General features: G+C 47.7%; 1 protein-coding gene across 6 annotated transcripts in view; it reads right to left on the bottom strand.

The window, feature by feature from the left end:
* The window catches only part of ephb3 (EPH receptor B3), a 112,377-nt gene that overhangs the window by 34,808 nt on the left and 54,648 nt on the right, over window positions 1–22,921 (bottom strand). For all 6 annotated transcript variants that reach the window (XM_033031301.1, XM_033031297.1, XM_033031298.1 and 3 more), the window contains exon 4: window positions 7,945–8,100. In XM_033031301.1, coding sequence (XP_032887192.1) covers window positions 7,945–8,100 — 156 coding nt within the window. The remainder of the gene's footprint in view (window positions 1–7,944; window positions 8,101–22,921) is intronic.

Here is a 22,921-nt window from a genome sequence, read left to right as displayed (position 1 = left end):
CCACTATCTCCACAGCCTTCTATCTATTCGTTATCAGTGTGGTGCAGGCACTAGCGTGGCTGTCAAAACAGCGTCTGAGGTCGTTCCTACGTTCTTCTGGACACAGAAAATCAGGGTCTCAGATGTTCTGGGACGGTTCATCATTTAAAAACAGAACGTGGCCCAGATATCAACAAACTTTCATTTTATTTGATGAGTTTTTAAGGTTAGATTTAGTTTTAGAGATACAGCGCGGAAACAGGCCCTTTCGGCCCACCGGGTCCGCGCCGACCAGCGATCCCCGCACACTAACACTATCCTACACCCACCAGGGACGATTTTTACATTTATGCCAAAGCCAATTAACCTACAAACCTGCACGTCTTTGGAGTGTGGGAGGAAACCGAAGATCTCGAAGAAAACCCACGCATGTGACGGGAGAACGTACAAACTCCGTACAGGCAGCACCCGTAGTCGGGATCGAACCCGGGTCTCAGACACTGCATTCGCTGTAAGGCAGCAACTCTATGCTGCGCCACCGTGCCACTTTAAAAAAATAAATGGATTTGCTTGTCCAGTGACCTTTGTGGAGTGTTTTGAGGATGATAAATGCTGCATCTTCTCCGAACACAATAACTAAGGTGACTCAAACTGATGACAATGGAGCTCAGTTTGGTTCATTGTCACTTGTACCGAGGTACAGTGAAAAGCTTTTGTTGGGTGCTATCCAGTCGCGGTGAGACAATAGACAATAGGTGCAGGAGTAGGCCATTCGGCCCATCGAGTCATTCGGCCCTTCGGCCCATTCAATGTGACCATGGCCGATACAGCATGGAAGCAGGCCCTTCGGCCCACCTTGCCCAGGCCGACCATCAACCACCAATCCAACACTCATCCCATTTCTATCCTCTCTACAAAGTAGCCGACATATTCAAAGATAGACACAAAGTGCTGGAGTAACTCAGCGGGTCAGGCAGCACCACTGGAGAAAAGGGATAGGTGACGTTTCAGGTCGGGACCTTTTATTCAGACTGGTTTCAACCCTAAGATTTGATGTAGTGAAAGAATGGGCTTACATATAAATAGTAAGTAGAACGGAAGTTTCCATTGTCAGCAGAATAAACAAATATAAGAAACCAATACTCGATAATGGGGGCGGGAAACCAGAGGCATCTAAAGGCCCAAAACAAATCATAGCTCTGATTTGTACTGAACCTGTTTGTACAGTATCTCCAGTTTCCCTCTCCAGAGGTCAGTACAGTCCAGGGGCGGCACGGTGCTAGAGCTCACAGCTCCAGAGACCCGGGTTCGATCCCGACTACAGGTGCTTGTCTGTACGGGAGTTTGTACGCTCTCCCCGTGACCCGCGTGGGTTTCCTCCGAGATCTGGGACGACAGATGGCACAATGGGCTAAGTGTTCGGCTGGCGACCGGAAGGTAGCCGGTTCGAATCCCGCTTGGAGTGCATACTGTTGTTGTGTCCTTGGGCAAGGCACTTCACCCACCTTTGCCTGTGTGTGAATGTGTGTGAGTGATTGGTAGTGGTCGGAGGGGCCGTAAGCGCAGATTGGCAGCCACGCTTCCGTCAGTCTGCCCCAGGGCAACTGTGGCTACAGAAGTAGCTTACCACCACCGAGTGTGACTGAGGAGTGAATGAATAATGCGATGTAAAGCGCCTTGAGTATTAGAAAGGCGCTATATAAATCCCATCCATTATTATTATTATTATCTTCGGTTTCCTCCCACGCTCCAAAAACGTAATAGGCAGGAACGGGGTACTGATTGTGGATGATCAGCCATTGAATGGAGGTGCTGGCTTGAAGGGCCGAATGGCCTACTCCTGCACCTATTGTCTATTGTTTGTAGGTTAATTGCCTCCTGCAAATTGTCCCTAGTGTGTGTGGGAATGAACTAGTGTAGGGGTGATCACCAGTCAGCATATGGGGTTAGGAGGGAGAGATAGATCAGTAATGATTGAATGGCGGAGTAGACTTGATGGGCCGAATGGCCTAACTCTGCCATTATCACTTATGACCCGATGATCACGGGCCCAGTGGACCAAAGAACCTGTTTCTGCACTGTATCTCCAAACTAAACTAAGCTAATCTGTATTGCTGGACATTTGTTTAACATTATGTGAACATTTCATTTCAAACACCAATCTTTCATCGTAAGATAAAAGCATTGATGGAAGCAGCCAATCTCACGGCCATTATCTACACTTGTTCAAATCTTTTTTCCCCCACTTGTTGACAGAAATGGCAGCAATATTTAAGCAATGGTACGCAGGAACAATACACCGGTTAGTTTGATTTTACTTTCCAGAAATTTGACATTGTTGATGTTTCGGGATCTTTCAGATTCATCTTTAGTTATTTCAATACCAGTTAATAGCTATATACGTCAACAGCTCTTCAATTCTCTATCACATACATACAACGTCTTTCATCCCTTTCGAGGTCCTTTGTGCTAGATTTTGGAGTTTAGAGATACAGCGCGGAAACAGGCCCCTTCGGCTCGGAGTCTGTGCCGACCAGCGATCACCCTGTACACTAGCACTAGCCTACACTTTAGGGACAATTTACGTGCAAACTCCATGCAGGCAGCATCCGTAGTCAGGATTAAGCCCGGGGTCTCTGACGCTGTGAGGCAGCGACTCTACCGTGCCACCCTTTTCCAAGCTGTGAGGGTTCTAAAACTGGAGGGCACAGACCTGAGTTTGGAGGGGAGAGGTTTTAGAAGGACTTTTTCACTCAGAGGGTCGTCCATATCTGGAACGAGCTGCCAGAGGAAGTTGTCGATGTGGATACTGTTAGAAGACATTTGGACAGACATAGGGATAGGATGGGTTTAGAGGGCAAATGGGACTAAGCAGTTTGGAAGAATGGGGGGGGACCTCATTGAAATGTACAGAACAATGATAGGCCTGGATAGAGTGGATGAAGAGAGGATGTTTCCACTGGTGGGAGAGTCTAGAACTAGAAGTCATATCCTCAGAATTAAGGGATGTTCTCTTCCGTACAGAAGGAGATGAGGAGGAATTTCTTTAGTCAGAGGGTGGTGAATCTGTGGAATTCTTTGCCACAGAAGGCTGTGGAGGGCAGGCCAGTGGATATGTTTAAGGCGGAGATGGATAGATTCTTGATTAGTACGGGTGTCGGGGAGAAGGCAGGAGAATGGGGTTAGGAGAGAGAGATAGATCAGCCACGATTGAATGGCGGAATAGACTTGATGGGCCGAATGGCCTAATTCTACTCCTACTCCTTATGACTAGCCCAGTATGCCAACTTGGGAGGCATGGAGAAGGGTGGCTGAAGGGCCTGCTTGCATGCTGTACAGCTCCGTGACTCTGCCAAGCACTGTGACCATTTTGGATGTTTCAATGTTTAAGGAAGAACTGCAGATGCTGGAAAAATCGAAGGTAGACAAAAAATGCAGGAGAAACTCAGCGGGTGAGGCAGCATCTATGGAGCGAAGGAATAGGTGACGTTTCGGGTCGAGACCCTTCCTCAGAAGGAATGGGTAGCGTTTTGGGTCGAGACCCTTCTTCAGAAGAGATAGGTGACGTTTCGGATCGAGATCCTTCTTCAGAAGGAATAGGTGACGTTTCGGGTCGAGACCCCTGGGTCTCGACCCGAAACGTCACCTATTCCTTCGCTCCATAGATACTGCCTCACCTGCTGAGTTTCTCAAGCATTTTTATCTACCTTTGTATGTTTTAATGAGTGTGTTCTTATGGGGCTAAAACCTCTCCCAGCGATCAGGCGGCTGAACTTTCATTACCCTCCTTGCATAGGCTTCCTTCGGTGGGGAAAACAAAACATTTGCGTAACCCTGTCTTTGTGGCCTCACTGAAACTCAATAGAATTTCAGTAAGACTTCTGTAATCAAATCCATTTGTAATAAAAGGCCCACACATTGTTTGCCTTCTAAATCGCTGGCTGCACCCATTCTCACTATGAGTAATGCAGGAGTCGAGATTCCCCTTCAAGCCACTGATATTCACCACGCTGCACGGCATTGGCGACAAACTCAACGGAAGCACTCCTTAGATATGAGGCACTCCGCCATGCAGTGCTATGTACACAACTCTGGGCTATAAACCAGAATTTCCAGTTTGGGGATTAGAGATACAGCACGGAAACAGGTGATTTGGCCCACCGAGTCACCCATTCATAACACGAGTTCATAAGGTCACAAGTGATGGGAGCGGAATTAGGCCATTCGGCCCATCGAGTCTCCTCCGCCATTCAATCATGAGTGAATACGTTTCACATATTCACATACAAGGAATTTGCCTTGGTGCTCTGCCCGCAAGTGACAACATGACATACAGTGGAATGACACATAAAACATAAAACATTAATATCTCCCTCCTAACCCCATTTTCCTGCCTTCTTCCCCACCATAACCTCCGACACCTGTACTCCTACTAATCAAGAATCTGCTCATCTCCACCTTAAAAATACCAATGGGTCGACTTCCACTGCCATCCGTGGCAATGGGTTCCGCTAAAGAAGTTCTTCCTCATCTCTTTTCTAAAGGTGCGTCCTGATTCCACGTTATTCCACTTTCTCATCCACTCCCTACGCACTAGGGGCACGTTACACAGCCCTCCAATCTCAGGAACTGATGGCTTGTCTCCTAGGATGTTGAAAGTGGTGCCCGTGGTGATATTGGATGCAAGGGCCTATTCACTTCTCAACCTCTGTAGAAGGCATCAAATGGATTCTCACAACTTGAAAAGCAACTTTCCCGATTAAGTGTGAAGAATGGTCCCAACCCGTAACAGGTTCCCGATGTTGGGGGAGTCCAGAACCAGGGGCCACAGTTTAAGAATCAGGGGCAAGGCCATTTAGAACGGAGACGAGGAAACACTTTTTCACACAGAGAGTTGTGAATCTGTGGAATTCTCTGCCTCAGAGGGCGGTGGAGCCCGGTTCTCTGGATACTTTCAAGGGAGAGCTAGATAGGGCTCTTAAAGATAGCGGAGTCAGGGGATATGGGGAGAAGGCAGGAACGGGGTACTGATTGTGGATGATCAGCCATGATCACATTGAATGGCGGTGCTGGCTCGAAGGGCCGAATGGCCTACTCCTGCACCTATTGTCTATTGTCTATTGAAACATCACCTAGCCATAAGTTCATATGTTATAGGAGCAGAATTAGGTCATCCGGCCCATCAAATCTACTGCCATTCAATCATGGTAGATTTATCTTTCCCTCTGAACCCCCTTCTCCTGCCTTCTCCCCATAACCCCTGACACCTGTACTAATCAAGAATCCGTCAATGTCTGCCTTAAAAATATCCATTGACTTGGCCTCCACAGCTGTCTGTGGCAGTGAATTCAACAGATTCACCACCCGCTGGCTAAAGAAGTCCCTCCTCATCTCCTTCCTGAAGGTACATGGCCAAGTAAACCCATGTTCTCCAGAGATGCTGCCTGACCCACAGTTACTCCAGCACTCTGTGAAACGTCACCTATCCATGTTCCCCAGAGATGCTGCCTGACCCGCTGAGTTACTCCAGTACATTGTGTCCTTTTTTAATGTAAACCAGCATCTGCAGTTCCTTGTTACAAATGTTCTTCTTATTTCTGACTTGCACAATTACTGGTCCCCATTTGTGCATGATTTTGTGAACAGTCCAGCACAGGAACAGGCCCTTCAGCCCACAGTATCTGTGCCGAACATGATGCCAAGAAAAAATGATCTCCTCTGCCTGCACGTGATCCATATCCCTGCCTATCCATGTGCCTGTCTAAAAGCCTCCACCACCACCCCTGGCAGCGCGTTCCAGGCACTCTACGCACCTCGTGTGAAGGAACTTGCCCTGCACGTCTCCAGGGGGTAAATTTGTTGATTGTGGATTTGTACATATTTTTTCTCATTGACTGACTGTGCTTGGTTCTGGTATACCGGTATCTGTTCATCATTAGTTGTTCATAAATAAGTGAAATGACATTGTGATGCGCTATTAAAGTTGCCTGGGGTAAACGGGACGAAAAAGGTTGGGAATCCCTGCGTTAGTGTGTGTAGGGTAGTGTTAATGAGCGGGGATCGCTGGTATGCACGGACTCGGTGGGCCGAAGGGCCTGTTTCCACACCGTATCTATTAAACTGAACCAAACAAAGAACGAGAAAAATAATAGTTTGCAGAAAGACGCACTTCAGCAAAGGTGATTAAAAGCCCGGTGACATGGGGAGATCGCATGTTAAAAGGAATCGGGGTTTTTCAGCTTTGTAAGGTGGTACCCATGCACTAAACCTCTCCCATGGCCAGAGTAAACATCCAGTTTGAAAGGTGCTCAGCTTTACAATCAATGTTGAGTAACGGCCCACAGACACAGACGTGCTTGCTTTAAGATTTACAGACTGGCACATTGGCCATTAATGTACTGGAGGTGCTTTTACCATTCCAGATAATTAAACTGCAAATATCCCAATGGCACTATAAAAATATCTGGCCCTGACATGTCCCCTTTGCTGCCATAAAAACTCAGCAACTAATGGGTTTGGGATCACAGAGAAAACAGAGAGAAGATTATAAAAGCCTTGGAAGTGATTTTCAAACGTCTGTCTTTGTTCTCGGTAAGTCATTGTCTGTCTTAATGCCCTTCTCAAGACAAGCTGTTACTTAGGACGACAAACTATTCAAAGCAAGAGATTTTATGCCGTGTTTAGGCAGCTAACATTCCGCAATGACTGCTCTAACGCTAACAAAACTGGACTAGATTGGTGCCGAAAGAATGTTTTTCTCACAGAGAGTTGCGAGTGTGGAATTCCGTGCCTCAGAGGGTGGTGGAGGCCGGTTCTCTGGATACTTTCAAGAGAGAGCTAGATAGGGCTCTTAAAGGTAGCAGAGACAGGGAATATGGAGAGAAGACAAGAACAGGGTACTGATTGGGGATGATCAGCCATGATCACATTGAATGGTGGTGCAGGCTCGAAGGGCCGAATGGCCTACTCCTGCACCTATTGTCTATTGTTTAGTTTAGTTTAGAGAGGTAGCGCAGAAACAGGCCCATTCGGCCACCGTGTCCGCGCCGACCAGCGATCCCCGCACGTTAACACCACCCTACACACACACTAGGGGCAATTTTACATTTATACCAATGCCAATTAACCTACAAACCTGTACGTCTTTGGAGTGTGGGAGGAAACCGAAGATCCCGGAGAAAACCCACGCAGGTCACGGGGAGAACGTACAAACCCCATACAAACAGCGCCCGTAGTCGGGATCGAACCCGGATCTCTGGCGCGGTAAGGCAGTAGTTTTACCGCTGCACCACCGTGCCGTCTTGGTTGGATTTGGTTAAGGGCAACAAGATTTAAATCGGGAATCTGGAATTAATGGTCCTGCCCAATTGGTTGTGTTTCTGGCTTGAAGCTCACTGCTGATAGTGTGAGGGTAGACAAAAATGCTGGAGGAACTCAGCGGGTGAGGCAGCATCTATGGAGCCAAGGAAATAGGTGACGTTTCGGGTCGAGACCCTTCATCAGACTCATAGTGTGAGAATCTGTTGTTAAAGATCTTACAATTCACTAAAGGAATGAATCACAAATCCCTTTTCTCCAGAGATGCTGCCCGACCCTCCGATTTACTCCAGCACTTGGTGTCTATCTTTGGTATAAACCAGCATCTGCAGTTCCTTTTTGCACAGACAATGGAAGGCAGCTTCTCAATGTTGTAATGATCAGTATTTGGAACAACTTTGGTGAGCAAAGTTAATCTTTGTGTGTTTCTTTAATTCTAAGGCTGTGACCTCTAGTCCTAGACTCTCCAACTAGTGGAAACATCCTCTCCACATCCACTCTATCCAGGCCTTTCACTATTCGGTAAGTTTCAATGAGGCCCCCCCTCATTCTTCTAAACTCCAGTTAGTACAGGCCCAGCGCAGTCAAACTCTCATCGTATGTTAACCCACTCGTTCCCCTCGTGGCGGGAATGAGTTTGTGACTCACCAGTACAGCCCATCTCCGGCTGATCGCTGTCCGCCCGATAGAAGCCAGTCTTGCACGGACAGAAGGTCGCTCCCTCAGAACTGATGCGGCTGTTCGACGGACACAGCGAACAGGGTTCCTCACCCTGCCGCGACTTAAACGTCCCCTGGCGACACGCTGGGGGAAAACAACAACAACACCAATACAGTTTAGTTTACTGTCATGTGTACCGAGGTACAGTGAAAAGCTTTCGTCGCGCGCTAACCTGTCAGCAGGAAGACTATACATGATTACAATCAAAGACAGACACAAAAATGTTGGAGTAACTCAGCGGGACAGGCATCGTCTCTGGAGAGAAGGAATGGGTGATGTTTCGGGTTGAGACCCTTCTTCAGACCCTACCCGAAACGTCACCCGTTCCTTCTCTCCAGAGATGCTACCTGTCCTGCTGAGTTACTCCAACTTTTTGTGTCTTACCATAGTTATACAGTTTAGTTCATTGCCACGTGTACCGAGGTACGGTGAAAAGCTTTTGTTGCGTGCTAACCAGTCAGCGGAAAGACAATACGTGATTACAATCATTTGGGATGACAGATGGCACAATGGGCTAAGTGTTCGGCTGGCAACCGGAAGGTAGCCGGTTCGAATCCCGCTTGGAGTGCATACTGTCGTTGTGTCCTTGGGCAAGACACTTCACCCACCTTTGCCTGTGTGTGAATGTGTGTGAGTGATTGGTGGTGGTCGGAGGGGCCGTAGGCGCAGATTGGCAGCCACGCTTCCGTCAGTCTGCCCCAGGGCAGCTGTGGCTACAGAAGTAGCTTACCACCACCGAGTGTGACTGAGGAGTGAATGAATAATGCGATGTAAAGCGCCTTGAGTATTAGAAAGGCGCTATATAAATCCCATCCATTATTATTATTATTATTACAATCGAGCCATTCACAGTGTACAGATACATGATAAGGGAATAATGTTTAATGCAAGGTAAAGCCAGCAAAGTCCGGTCAAGGATAGTCCGTGGGTCAAAGTTAAAGTAATGGCCCTGTCCCACTTACTCGACTTTTTCGGTGACTGCCGGCACCCGTCATAGGTCGGCAAAATTTTGAAATGTTGAGAATTCAGCGGCGACCAGATAGACGCTACGACTCTTTGGGTGACTAGGAGACTACTCATGACCGTACAGGCGACATGTCGCAGGGTGAAGCCTGTATAGTCGTGAGTAATCGCCCAAAGGGGCGTACCTTGTTCTGGTTGCTGCTGGAGTTTCAACACGTTGAAAATTTTCGGCAACCTATGACGGGTGCCAGCAGTCGCCGGAGAAATCACGTAAGTGGGGCAAGAAATGTTGCTGCAGGAGTAGAGATTTAAGTGTGGAGCGATTATAATATGTAGATTGCTGTTCGGCATGAGCCCGGTGGGACGAAGGGCCGGTTTCCGTGCTGTATCTCTAAAAGGACAACTCTGCAAGAGCCAGTAGTGTGCATGTACTGATACAAGGAAGGGAACGCCTACCTCTGTTAAAGTTTCCTCGCACGCTACGCAATGGCTGCCAATGTGGACAAATTCTCTGGCAACGGACTGGTGACAAAGCACTTCACTGGTTGCTGGCAAGCACCGCCCGGCAAATCACAGTGTAACCACCACAAATCCTTCAATGCTTCTGGCAACGCACGCCGCTTCCCCTTGCCAGGGATTCCTGAGAATTAATGTGTTTGAAATTCCACAGAGGTCCGCCTCAGGGCACAGGTTGAATCAATCAGTTGAAGAGATACAGCACGGGAACGGGCCCTTCGGCCCACCGGGTCCGCGCCGACCAGCGATCACCCGCTCACACACTAGTTCCATATTATCCCGCTTTTCTCGTCCACTCCCGACACAATTAACCAACAGACCTGCACGTCTTTGGGATGTGGGAGGAAACCGGAGCACCCGGAGGAAACCCACGCAGGTAACGGGGAGAAGGTGCAAACTCCGTACAGACAGCACCTGTAGTCAGGATCGAACCGGGGTCTCTGGCGTCGTGAGGCAGCGGCTCTACCCGGTTGACCCTGGAGATGAAATGCCGTTTCGGAAGGAGCGGTTTCTCTCGTTGAACCTGGTATATTTCAGCAGCCCAATAAAAGCTCCAGTTAGTTCCTCCACCAGTGACCACGACTCAACCCTGCCCTGCCCCAACTCATAACATTCTTTGTGAGGGAAGGAACTGGTTTAAATCGAAGATAAGACACAAAATGCTGGAGTAACTCAGCGGGATAGGCAGCATCTCTGGAGAGAAGGAACAGGTGACGTTTCGGGTCGAGATCCCTCTTCATAAATATGGATCTCAACCTGAAACATCACCCATTCCCTCTCTCTGGATAGGGCTGGATAGGGCTCTTAAAGATAGCAGGGATATGGGGAGAAGGCAGGAACGGGGTACTGATTGTGGATGATCAGCCATGATCACATTGATGGCGGTGCTGGTTCGAAGGGCCGAATGGCCTACTCCTGCACCTGTTGTCTATTGTCCAGAGATGCTGCCTCCCTGTTGCTCCAGCATTTTGTGTAAATCTTCTTATATACACGCATATATATACATATTTATATGTGTGTGTGTGAGTATGTGTGTGTGTGTGAGTATGTGTGTGTGTGAGTGAGTGTGAGTGTGAGTGTGTGTGTGTGTGTGTGTGTGAGTGTGAGTGTGAGTGTGAGTGTGTGTGCGTGTGTGTGAGTATGTGTGTGTGTGTGTGTGTGTGTGTGTGTGTGTGTGTGTGTGTGTGTGTGTGTGTGTGCGCGTGCGTGTGTGTGTGTGTGTGTGTGTGCGTGTGCGTGTGCGTGTGTGTGTATATCACCCACACTGAACATTTTTCCTCGTTTATTATACTGTTTACAGTATACTACACTGTGAACAAGACAGCCAACCATGTCATCTCTGGGTGCCCGCTCTACCACCCACCAAATGAAGCTCTGTCAGGCCCCGGCAGACATTGACGCCAACAGAGACAACAACCTGGCTACTCAACACCCGGCTTGAGATCAAACTATTCCTTTGGCTTATTTATGTTTCATTCGCAAGAAGAGTGCGTTATGTTTCCATATTCTGCCGCGCTGCTGCAAGTAAGAATGTCATTGTTCTGTCTGGGACACATGACAATAAAACACTCTTAACTCTTGACTAAATCGCAATGTAAGTCTATTCTCCACTGAATGCTTGTCAACGGTGGAGCCAGCTTTCCGTGGTTTCACTGTTAACTCAGAACCTCGCCAAAAAAAAACAGTAGAGGAAATTGTAAAAAGTTGTCCATGTGTCCAAGGTAGAGCATCCACATTCGAGGCGATGAAATCTGGGAACCATCCAGTCACTTCATAGCTGCCAAGTACATGCGATGTTACAGGCAGCGAACATTACTTACATACACTCACAGCTACATCGACTCCATGGCCCTTCCTTCATGCTGCAGTCAGTACACGTTGTCAAATGCCTGCGTGACTAACCACTCTTTCTGAAGTCGGATTAAAGTAACAAACATGAGTGGCTTATGTAAAGCCTGGCGGATATTTCCTCCCTGGTTTTAGATGCTGCAGTGTGGCGCTCTCTTATAGATTGAGGTGTATAAGATCATGAGAGGAATAGATCAGGTAGATAGTAGTTCAGGACAGCTCTCGCAGTTTCCGTGCGGGATGACTCTAAAGGGCCTGTCCCACTTTCACAACCTAATTCACGACCTCTGCCGAGTTTGCCCATGACTCATACTCGCAGCATGGTCGTCACGAGGTCGTAGGCAGGTCGTAGCAGGCCATGATGCTTGTTGTAGGTACTAGTGGCATCAAGTAGGTCGGGGCGTTTTTTCTAGCCTGATGAAAAATGTCCACGAGTAAAAAAGGTCGTGAATTAGGTCATGAAAGTGGGACAGGCCCTTATGACTATTCAGGACGGCACGGTGGCGCAGCGGTAGAGTTGCTGCCTCACAGCCCCAGAGACCCAGGTTCGATCCCGACCGCGGGTGCTGCCTGTGTGGTGTTTGCACGTTCTCCCTGTGACCGCATGGGTTTTCTCCGGGTGCTCCAGTTTCCTACCACATCCCAAAGACGTGCGGGTTTGTAGGTAAATTGGCTTCTGTAAATTGTCCCTAGTGTTAGGGAGGGGACGAGAAAGTGGGACAGCATAGAACTAGCGTGAACGGTTACAGCTGGTCGGTACAGACTCGGTGGGACGAAGGGCCTGTATCTCTAAACTCTACATTAAACTCAAGATGCTGGAGTGGCTCAGCGGGACAGGCAGCATCTCCGTATAGAAGGAATGGGGGACGTTTCGGGTGGAGACCCTTCTTCAGACTCCAGAAGACTTCTTCAGATCAGCATCTGCAGTTCCTTCCTGCACATTTCATCTGCCTAGTGAGAATCGGGGAGAGGGAGCTACAGAGATAAGGAAGTGTACGGTGTGAAAATAAGACAAAGGGAATGTGATCAAGGAAAATGTAGAAAGATCATTGTTAGCGAATAAAAAATAACAACAAAGCAAAGCATCGTCCAATTGGGAAGGAAATTACTTTTAGAGTCATAGTCAGACAGCCTTTTAGACCAACTTGTCCGTGCATCCCTTCTCTCCAGAGATGCCGCCTGTCCCGTTGAATTGCTCCAGCTTTTAGTGTCTATCTTTGGTGTAACTGCAGTTCCTTCCTGCACATTAAACTCAATGACTTTATGATTCATTCCTTGGCTTCACAGCGGGGCCAACTTGCAGACAATGTTTGCGAACCTTCCCCCTGCGTGTGTGAAATATTTATGGCACTGATCAGTGTGCATGTTGAAGTGGTTAGCTCTCTGGCCACAGACTCCGTAAGTGAGTTCCAAAGACTTGCAGGATCGGGCGGTGCCTTCATGGTCTCCCATGTCGAGAGGAATAAGTAGCGAGCCAAGGCTTTCCCAGAATCTCGGCTTCACAGACGTAGTGAGTGGTACAAAATTAACCTCGCCGACTTCATCGGAGATGTTAGTTTTGGAGAACAGGCCCCCTTCGGCCCATGGAGTCCGCGCCGACCAGCGATCACGGCACACTAACACTACCCTACACACACTGTTATACCAAGCTAATTAACCTGTGCACACAAACTCCGTACAGACAAGTAAGCCACCGTGGTCAGGATCGAACCCGGGTCTCTGGCGCCGTTAACTCTACCCGTTCACACTCGTTCCACGTTATCCCACTTTCTCATCCCTGCACACTAGAGGGGCAATGTACAGAGGGGCCGATTAACCCACAAACACGCGCAGTCACATCTTTGGGATGTGGGAGGAAACCGGAGCACCCGGAGGAAACCCACGCGGTCACAGGGAGAACGTGCAAACTCCACACGCGCACACGCGCACACACACACACACACACACACGCACGCACGCGCACACACACACACACACACACACACACACACACACACACACACACACACACACACACACACACACACACACACACACACACACACACACACACACACACACACACACACACACACACACACACACAGCGCCCGAGGTCAGGATCAAACCGGGGTCTCTGGCGCAGTGAGGCAGCTGCTCTACCAGTGCTGCCGTGATAACGTTGCTATTATCCGTTTTTATCTTAGACAGTGAAAGCTTAATGAGAGCTTTGCTCCGATACGCGACTGACGTCAACTATCAACACGGCGATGGAAATAGACAACATGGACAGAGAGGCACCTCAACAAACACGTTCCCCACAGAGAACTCATTCCTCTCTAATCTGACCCGTGTCAGCACCTATCTCCTGCACCAAACGCCTTCCAGAATCCTGCCACACACCAAAGGCATTCCATGCCCCAGTGACGCCACAGAAGGCAGTGGAGGCCGATTCACTGGATGTTTTCAAGAGAGTTAGATTTAGCTCTTTGGGCTATAGGAATCAAGGGATATGGGGAGAAGGCAGGAACAGGGTACTGATTCTGGATGATCAGCCATGGTCATATTGAATGGCGGTGCTGGCTCGAAGGGCCAAATGGCCTACTCCTGCACCTATTCAACCGAAGGTAGACATAAAATGTTGGAGTAACTCAGCGGGACAGGCAGCATCTCTGGAGAGAAGGAATGGGTGACATTTCAGGTCGAGACAAAGGGCTTGAAGAAGGGTCTCGACCCGAAACCTCACCCATTCCTTCTCTCCAGAGATGCTGCCTGTCCCGCTGGGTTACTCCAGCATTTTGTGTCTGTCTTGAGATATTATCACTATTTACTGAGATGCTGCCTGACCCGTTGAGGAGTTCCTCCAGCACTTTGCTCAACATTCCGGCATCTGTGGTAGATATAAAAATGCTGGAGAAACTCAGCGGGTGAGGCAGCATCTATGGAGCGAAGGAATAGGTGACGTTTCGGGTCGAGACCCTTCTTCAGTCTAGCAACTGTGGTTGCTGGCGTCTCATGTTGCGAACACTCCTTTGATCATCGCACCAAGATATCCTTTTTGAACGCAAAGCTGTTTGTGTAAAAGTTAATTTCTTTTAAACAGCCTTGTGTAGGTTATCACAACATGCCTGACACTACACCAGCTTGCGTCTGTGAAACGGTACATACATCTGTGACGTGTTCTGCCAAGAAGGTATTGTACAATATCATGTCTGTATTTACAGCCCAACTGGGGTACAAATTCGTGCCCGGAATTGATCAGGTAAAAGAGTCTTTTAGCCGTAGTAGCGGAATCAAGAACCAGGGGAGAGAGGTTTAAAGAGAAAGTGGCAAGAATGAATAGGAACCTGAGGGGCAACTTTTTCCACACAGAAGATGCTGGGTGTTTGGAACTAGCTGCCAGAGGAGGTACTTGAGGCAGGTATTATAACAGCATTTAAAAGACAATAGACAATAAGTGCAGGAGTAGGCCATTTGGCCCTTCGAGCCAGCACCGCCAGCACCAGCACCACCAATGGCTGATCATCCACAATCAGTATCCCGTTCCTGCCTTCTCCCTATATCCCCTGACTCCGCTATCTTTAAGAGCCCTATCTAGCTCTCTCTTGAAAGTACCCAGAGAACCGGCCTCCACCGCCCTCTGAGGCAGAGAATTTCACAGACTCACAACTCTCTGTATGAAAAAGTGTTTCCTCATCTCCGTTCTAAATGGCTTACCCCTTATTCTTAAAACTATGGGCCCTGGTTCTGGACTCCCCCAACATCGGGAACATGTTTCCTGCCTCTAGCGTATCCAAACCCTTAATAATCTTATGTGTTTCAATAAGAATCCCTCTCATCCTTCTAAATTCAAGAGTATACAAGCCCAGCCGCTCCATTCTCTCAGCATATGACAGTCCCGCCATCCCGGGAATTAACCTTGTGAACCTACGCTGCACTCCCTCAATAGCAAGAATGTCCTTCCTCAAAACTGCACACATTACTCCAGGAGTCGTCTCACTAGGGCTCTGTACAACCGCAGAAGGACCTCTTTGCTCCTATACTCAATTCCTCTTGTTATGAAGGCCAACATGCCATTCGCTTTCTTCACTGCCTGCTGTACCTGCATGCTTACTTTCAGTGACTGATGAACAAGGACATTTGGACAGGAACATGGATAGGAAAGGTTTGGAGGGATATGGGCCAAACACAGGCAGGTGGGACTAGTGTAGATTGGGCATGTTGGTCGGCATGGGCAGGTTGGGCTGAAGGGCCTGTTTCCGTGCTGTATCACACTACAACTGTAATTCTTGAATGATTAAACCAAGCCTTTCTGCTCTTAAATACATTTACAAATCTTTAAATATTTACACACGCCTTCAGACTTTCGAAGCAATATCTATTTTTCCCCTCTGCATAAAGGATATTTCGCTTAGTTTAGTTCAGCAATACAGTGCAGAAACAGACCCTTCAACCCATCGAGTCCGTGCCGACCAACAATCCCTGTACACTAACGCTATCCCACACACTAGGGACAATTTACATTTATACCAAGCCAATCAACCTACAAACCTGTACGTCTTTGGAGTGTGGGAGGAAACTGAAGCACCTGGAGAAAACCCACGCAAGGTCACGGGGAGAACGTACAAACTCCGTACAGACAGCACCCGAGGCCAGGATCAAACCCGGGTCTCTGGGTCTCCGTGAGGCTGCAACTCTACCGCCGCGCCAGCCAATAATAAGTCTCTCGCCGTTGTGTTTGATGCAAAGATGTTTGTGGACATAACCTGTCCAGTCCTCGGTTTAATAAGGACATTTCTTTGTTTTAATAATTTCTGAAATATGCCCAACAGCATAGCTTCCGAATACTAGAGTGCAATAAAAATATCTCTGCAGTTCCTATGGTATGTTTCATGCAAATAAAAGTAATGAAATGATTTAATGAATATATGTACGGCATGCTGCGAATACAACGCCTGAGGCAATGCATCTTGTTGTAATGAACGAGCTGCCTACGTCTGTAGGTTGATTTAACAAAAACCAGAGGGACTGCAGACGTTGTCAACGCCTTTAAATCAGCAGGAAATTAATTCATCGGCAAAACTTAAATTAAAGAAAAAGCTGAAATTAATTGCAAACTTTTGAATTAAACCATGGGTTTGATGAGATTGGTTCTAAGGCTGTTTTCACCAAGTGTGTAGAGTTCGTAGCGTATCATCGTGTACATGAGATCAATTGACTTTCAGCTCCAGCCCCCGTTTTACATTCACACAAAGCAAGCCTGTGCCTTAAATACTAATTGCGATTGTCAAACCATAGGGTTATTTCTGCACAGTGGCGCAGGGGTAGAGTCGCTGCCTCACAGCACCAGAGACCCGGGATCCATCCTGACTACGGGTGCCATCTGTACGGAGTTTGTACGTCCTCCCTGTGACCATGTGGTTTTTCTTCAGGAGCTCCAGTTTCCTCCCACACTCCAAAGACGTACAGGTTTGTAGGTTAATTGGCTTGGTGTATGTGTAAATTGTCCTTGGTGTGTGTAGGATAGTGTTAATGGCCTGTCCCACTTACGCGACCTTTACAGGCGACTGCCGGCACACCCGTGATAGGTCGCCAAAATGTTCAACATGTTGAAAATCCAGCGACGACCAGAAAGACGCTACGACTCTTTGGAGACCTCTCACGACCATGGAAGACCTCTCACAACCATGGAAGACCTCTCACGACCATGGAAGACCTCACGACCATGGAAGACCTCTCACGACCATGGAAGACCTCTCACGGCCGTACAGCTGTGTGATCGTGAGAGGCCTCCAAAGAGTCGTAGTGTCTTTCTGGTCGCTGCTGAATTTTGGCGACCTATCACAGGTGCCGGCAGTCGCCTGTAAAGGTCACATAAGTGGGACAGGACAACATAGTGTGCCGGGATCGCTGGTCAGCACGGACCCGGCGGGCCGAAGAAGGGCCAGTTTCTGCGGTGTATCTTGTAATCATCAAGGAATGGAGTCCTCCAGCATGGCAAACAGGCCCTTCAGCCCAACTTGCCCATGCCGACCAAGATACCCCATCCAAGATCGTCCTTCCAATCAATTCAATCCCAGCTCTGAAATATCCCAGCTTTCTGAAACACAAGATCTAAAGCACTGGTGGAAGAAGGGTTAAAATGTGACTACTGGTTGCGTTGGGTGGAGGAGAGTTCTTGTACTGCTCTGGGACCCGTGCCTCCACTAAAGAGCGCTGAGATTAAGGATGGAGCAATGTCATGGGAAGACACAATAAATATATCATGTTACAATCATTTTTTTTTGAAGAATCTATTTCGTTTCTGGACCGTGTCCCAGTTTTAATTCGCTTTTATTTGAAAAGGGATTGAGGTACGTTTCTGCTGTTTTGAACAGACGTGTTTTTTAAGTGCACAATGAAGGGGTCCTGCCCCACTCCGCCCAGCTGGAATTTTTTGACCAGCTCCTTTCATTCATTCAGTAAACGTGCCCAAGGCTTTGTGGGCATTTCCCCGTTATCCCACCTACGCGCTGGGGGGAAATTCTACCACTTAACCTACAAACCCGCGCGTCTTTGGAGCGTGGGAGGAAACGGGGGCACCCGGAGAAAACCCATGCAGGTCACAGAGAGAAGGTACAAACTCCACACATAAACAGCACCCATGGTCAGGATGGAACCTGGGTCTCTGGTGCTGGCTGTTCTACCAGGTGTGGACAAGACAAGAGACATTTATTGTCACGTACCAATTGGTACAGTGAAATGTGTGGTCACCGTACAGCCATACCAATAAAAAAGAGCACAGAACACGATAGTCCTTAACACAGACATCCCCACACAGCGGGCGGGATCAAAGTTTGCCACTGTGAGGGAAGGCACCAAATTTCAGTCATCCTCCTCTGTTGTTCACCTGTGGTCGGGGGAGCCACGGGTGAACTACCCCCCACCTATTTATATTTACATATTATGTAACTTTATGTTAAACGAGCTGATGCATGTAGTACTTGGTCACCCTCCACATTTGTGATGCACACAATGGCATTTTATTTGCATATAACTCTCAACTGTCCATTAAATCATTGTCTGAAAATGGCCACTAGTTTAAATGGGCCCTTCGGCAGGTTTTATAACCTGATAAGCACTATTGCTGCAACATACAAGCTGATGATTAGCTAATTGCTGTGCTTTATCTACGTTAGGTGATTAAATTGTAAGCAGTACAGCAGCTGTGTACCAGTGCATTGTAAAGAGCCTCGTATATTTGGTGCTTAAATGCAATTAAACAGTTAAATGCTTACATTAAAACTATTAGTGGAGGTGATTGTCAAAGAGGAGATGCATTGAGGTCGGCATGGTGATGCGGCAGGTGGAGCCGTTACCTCACAGGGGCCAGATATCTGGGTTCAAACCTGTGTTTGAGTGCTGTCTGTGTGGAGTTTGCACGTTCTCCCTCCTTGACCGCGTGGGTTTCCTCCGGGTGCCCCGGATTCCTCCCACATCCCAAAGACGTGCGGGTTCGTAGGTTAATTGCCCCCTAGTGTGTAGGGAGTGGATGAGAAAGTGGGATAACATAGAACTCGTGTGAACGGGTGATCGATCGATGGTCGGCGTGGACTCGGTGGGCCGAATGGCCTGTTTCCATGCTGTATCTCTAAACTAACCTATAAATGTATATGAGATTGTCTGTAAGTTACATTAAAAATGTCTTGAATAAGAGATGGAATTTTTTATCATTGTCTTGCCTTCGGGGACATCTCAATGCCTTATTGAGTATCGGTATATTATATTAGTTGATTATGCCGATATTGGAAACTTTCCTTCAACTTGACATTTATATGTAATCCCATTCTTTCACAACATCAATTCTTAAGGTGGGAACCAGTCTGAAGAAGGGTCTCGACTCTCGACCCAAAGCGTCACCTATCCACGTTCTCCACAGATGCTGCCTGACCCGCTGAGTTACTCCAGCACTGAGAGAATGGAGCAGCTGGGCTTGTACACTCTGGAGTTTAGAAGGATGAGAGGAAATCTCATTGAAACATATAAGATTGTTAAGGGCTTGGACATGCTAGAGGTAGGAAACATGTTCCCGATGTTGGGGGAGTCCAGAACAGGGGCCACAGTTTAAGAATAAGGAGTAAGCCATTTAGAACGGAGACGAGGAAACACTTTTTCTCACAGAGAGTGGTGAGTCTGTGGAATTCTCTGCCTCAGAGGGCGGTGGAGGCAGGTTCTGTGGATGCTTTCAAGAGAGAGCTAGATAGGGCTCCTAAAAATAGCGGAGTCAGGGGATATGGGGAGAAGGCAGGAACGGGGTACTGATTGGGGATGATCAGCCATGATCACATTGAATGGTGGTGCTGGCTCGAAGGGCTGAATGGTCTACTCCTGCACCTATTGTCTATTGTCACTCTGTGAAACGTCACCTGTCCATGTTCTCCAGAGATGCTGCCTGACCCGCTGAGTTACTCTAGCTCCTGTGTCTATCTTAAGGTGGTTAATTTTGCCAATGACTTAAAAGTGAATTTAAATAGGAACATCTAATTCAAAGCAATGATGTATTAATCTACTATTCTGAAGATGAGTCAATTAATTCAAGAGAGATGGCGAGGATATACATTGATTTTTCTGTTTGTGAACCACTTTGTCCAATGACTCTATTTGAAAATAATGAATTGTCTTGCCTGCAGGGTGCTTTTAGATATTGCCGCGATGTGAAAAATGGCATATTAATGGAAAGGCCTTTGTCTTTCTTGGGGTGGAAATTTAAGATTTGTGGAGCCAGATCGAAGTTAGCTTTCAATTACTGACCAAATGTAATGGCTAAAAATGACTGCAGATCCAATGTGTTTTGAGTAATCTGTGGACAATTCATTTAATTTTCTGGAACTTCATTGGTGCGAGGGAATAATCGAAGATAGACACAAAATGCCGGAGTAACTCAGCGGGACAGGCAGCATCTCTGGAGAGAAGGAATGGGTGGCGTTTCTGGTCGAGACCCCTCATATGGCGGGTAGAATCTAGCTTTAGTTTTGGACACTTAATCCATTCAGGTTGTGGAATGAGGTATTGCCCTGGGGACTGCTTGCAATTTAACAAGATGAAAGTTCAGCCATTTGTCGCGTTGATGTCTCTCGTTGTTCCCAGGCAGAAGTCAAGGACATATGTAAACTCAGTGACTATATATCAGCTGGACATTTCTTTAAGCATCCCTGGCCTTTGACGATGACTCTCAACACATACATTTTAAATGCATGAAGCCAGTGTTACATGGTCCACACCCTACTCCAAAACTAGTTCCGAAGTGGAAAGATTCAATAGACAATAGGTGCAGGAGTAGGCCATTCGGCCCTTCGAGCCACCACCGCCATTCAATGTGCTCATGGCGGATCATCCACAATCAGTACCCCGTTCCTGCCTTCTCCCCATACCCCTTAACTCCGCTATCCCTGAGAGTTCTATCTAACTCTCTCTTGAAATTTCATACAGAGAGTTGCGAGTCTGTGGAATTCTCTGCCTCAGAGGCTGGTTCTCTGGATACTTTCAAGAGAGAGCTAAATAGGGCTCTTACAGATAGCGGAGTCAGGGGATATGGGGAGAAGGCAGGAATGGGGTACTGATTGGGGATGATCAGCCATGATCTCATCGAATGGTGGTGCTGGCTCGAAGGGCCGAATGGCCTACTCCTGCACCTATTGTCTATTGTCTATTGAATCTGAGGGGGTAACTTTTCCACACAAAGGGTGGTGGGTGTATGGTACAAGCTGCCAGAGGAGGTAGTTGAGGCCAGGACTATCCCAACGTTTAAGAAGCAGCTAGACAGGTACATGGATAGGACAGGTTTGGAGGGATATGGGCCAAACATGGGACATGTTGGCCGGTGTGGGCAAATTGGGTTGAAGGGCCTGTTTCCACACTGTATCACTCTATAACTAGTGTAGCTGGGACATGTTGGCCGGCGTGAGCAAGTTGGGCTGAAGGGCCTCTTTCCACACTGTATCACTCTATGACACTATAAATTGGGCAAAGGGGGTGAGCAAGAACACATTGTACAATGGGGCGAGCATCTTTGGGACATGTACTCTGCCCAGTTCCCATTGCCAGAGAGGGCTGGTCTCATTCGTTTAATACACAATATGCCGCGACGATTTCAGAAATGCCGTCGGCGCTTTGCGGTCATTGGTTGCCATGCCACCCAGCGAATAATTGACCACGGCACCACAGAGGAGTCCGATGGGAATCCCAGGTCACTCCCTCTTCAACGGGAATCTTTTCATTCACAATCAACAACAGATGCTGATGGAAAATTGATTGGAAAGCTTCAGGATGAAGGGGATGTATTTGACCTCGTCTGTCGCAGAACAGCACAGCACAGGAACAGGCCCTTCAGCCCACAACGTCCGTGCCTAACCTGACGCTGAGCTACACTAATCAGACTGACGAAGGGTCTCGACCCGAAACATCACCCGTTCCTTCTCTCCAGAGATGCTGCCTGTCCCGCTGAGTTGCTCCAGCATGTTGTGTCTATCATCAGTTTAAACCAGCATCTGTGGTTATTTCCTCCACGTAGCGTCAATAGACAATAGACAATAGGTGCAGGAGTAGGCCATTCGGCCCTTCAAGCCAGCACCGCCATTCAATGTGATCATGGCTGATTATCCACAATCAGTACCCCGTTCCTGCCTTCTCCCCATATCCCCTGACTCCGCTATCTTTGAAAGCCCTATCTAGCTCTCTCTTGAAAGTATCCAGAGAACCGGCCTCCACCGCCCTCTGAGGCAAAGAATTCCACAGACTCACAACTCTCTGTGTGAAAAAGCGTTTCCTCGTCTCCGTTCTAAAAGGCTTACCCCTTATTCTTAAACTGTGGCCCCTGGTTCAGGACTCCCCCAACATCAAGAACATGCTTCCTGCCTCTAATGTGTCCAAACCCTTAATAATCTTATATGTTTCAATAAGAAAACTTCTCATCCTTCTAAAATCCAGAGTATAGAAGCCCAGCTGCTCCATTCTCTCAGCATATGACAGTCCTGCCATCCTGGGAATTAATCTAGTAAACCTATGCTGCACATCCTCAATAGCAAGTATGTCCTTCCTCAAATTAGGAGACCAAAACTGCACACAATACTCCAAGTGTTACCACTAGGGCCTTATACAACTGCAGAAGGACCTCTTTGCTCCTATACTCAACTCCTCTTGTTATAAAGGCCAACATGCCATTGGCTTTCTTCACTGCCTGCTGTACCTGCATGCTTACTTTCAGTGACTGATGAACCATGAACTGTTGTACTTCCCCTTTGCAGTTCCTTGTTTCGAGACACTAGAAGGGGCACAGTGACCATTGTAAGTCACTGCCCTGTTCCACCAGCGCTTCTAAACACTTCATCTTGGAAAAAAGACAAAATCTTGAAAAACTAATGACTAAAACATGACAAGGAATATTTCCTGAATAACCACAGCCTGGGCATGGAAGGGGCAGTCTATAATCGATACTGCGCTGTTAATTGTGACGAGTCATGCTGGTGAATTCTGCTCCTGAATTTTAAAATATCCCTTCAATAAGACCCTGGAAGAATTTAAATTTGATTGAACAGTATCTCTCGTCGCCTGATTAAAAAAA

This window comes from Amblyraja radiata, chromosome 13 (genome assembly GCF_010909765.2).
Source record: "Amblyraja radiata isolate CabotCenter1 chromosome 13, sAmbRad1.1.pri, whole genome shotgun sequence".
NCBI lineage: Eukaryota > Metazoa > Chordata > Chondrichthyes > Rajiformes > Rajidae > Amblyraja > Amblyraja radiata.
Note: the sequence above shows the minus strand (reverse complement) of the source record. Positions and strands in the feature narration are given on the sequence as shown.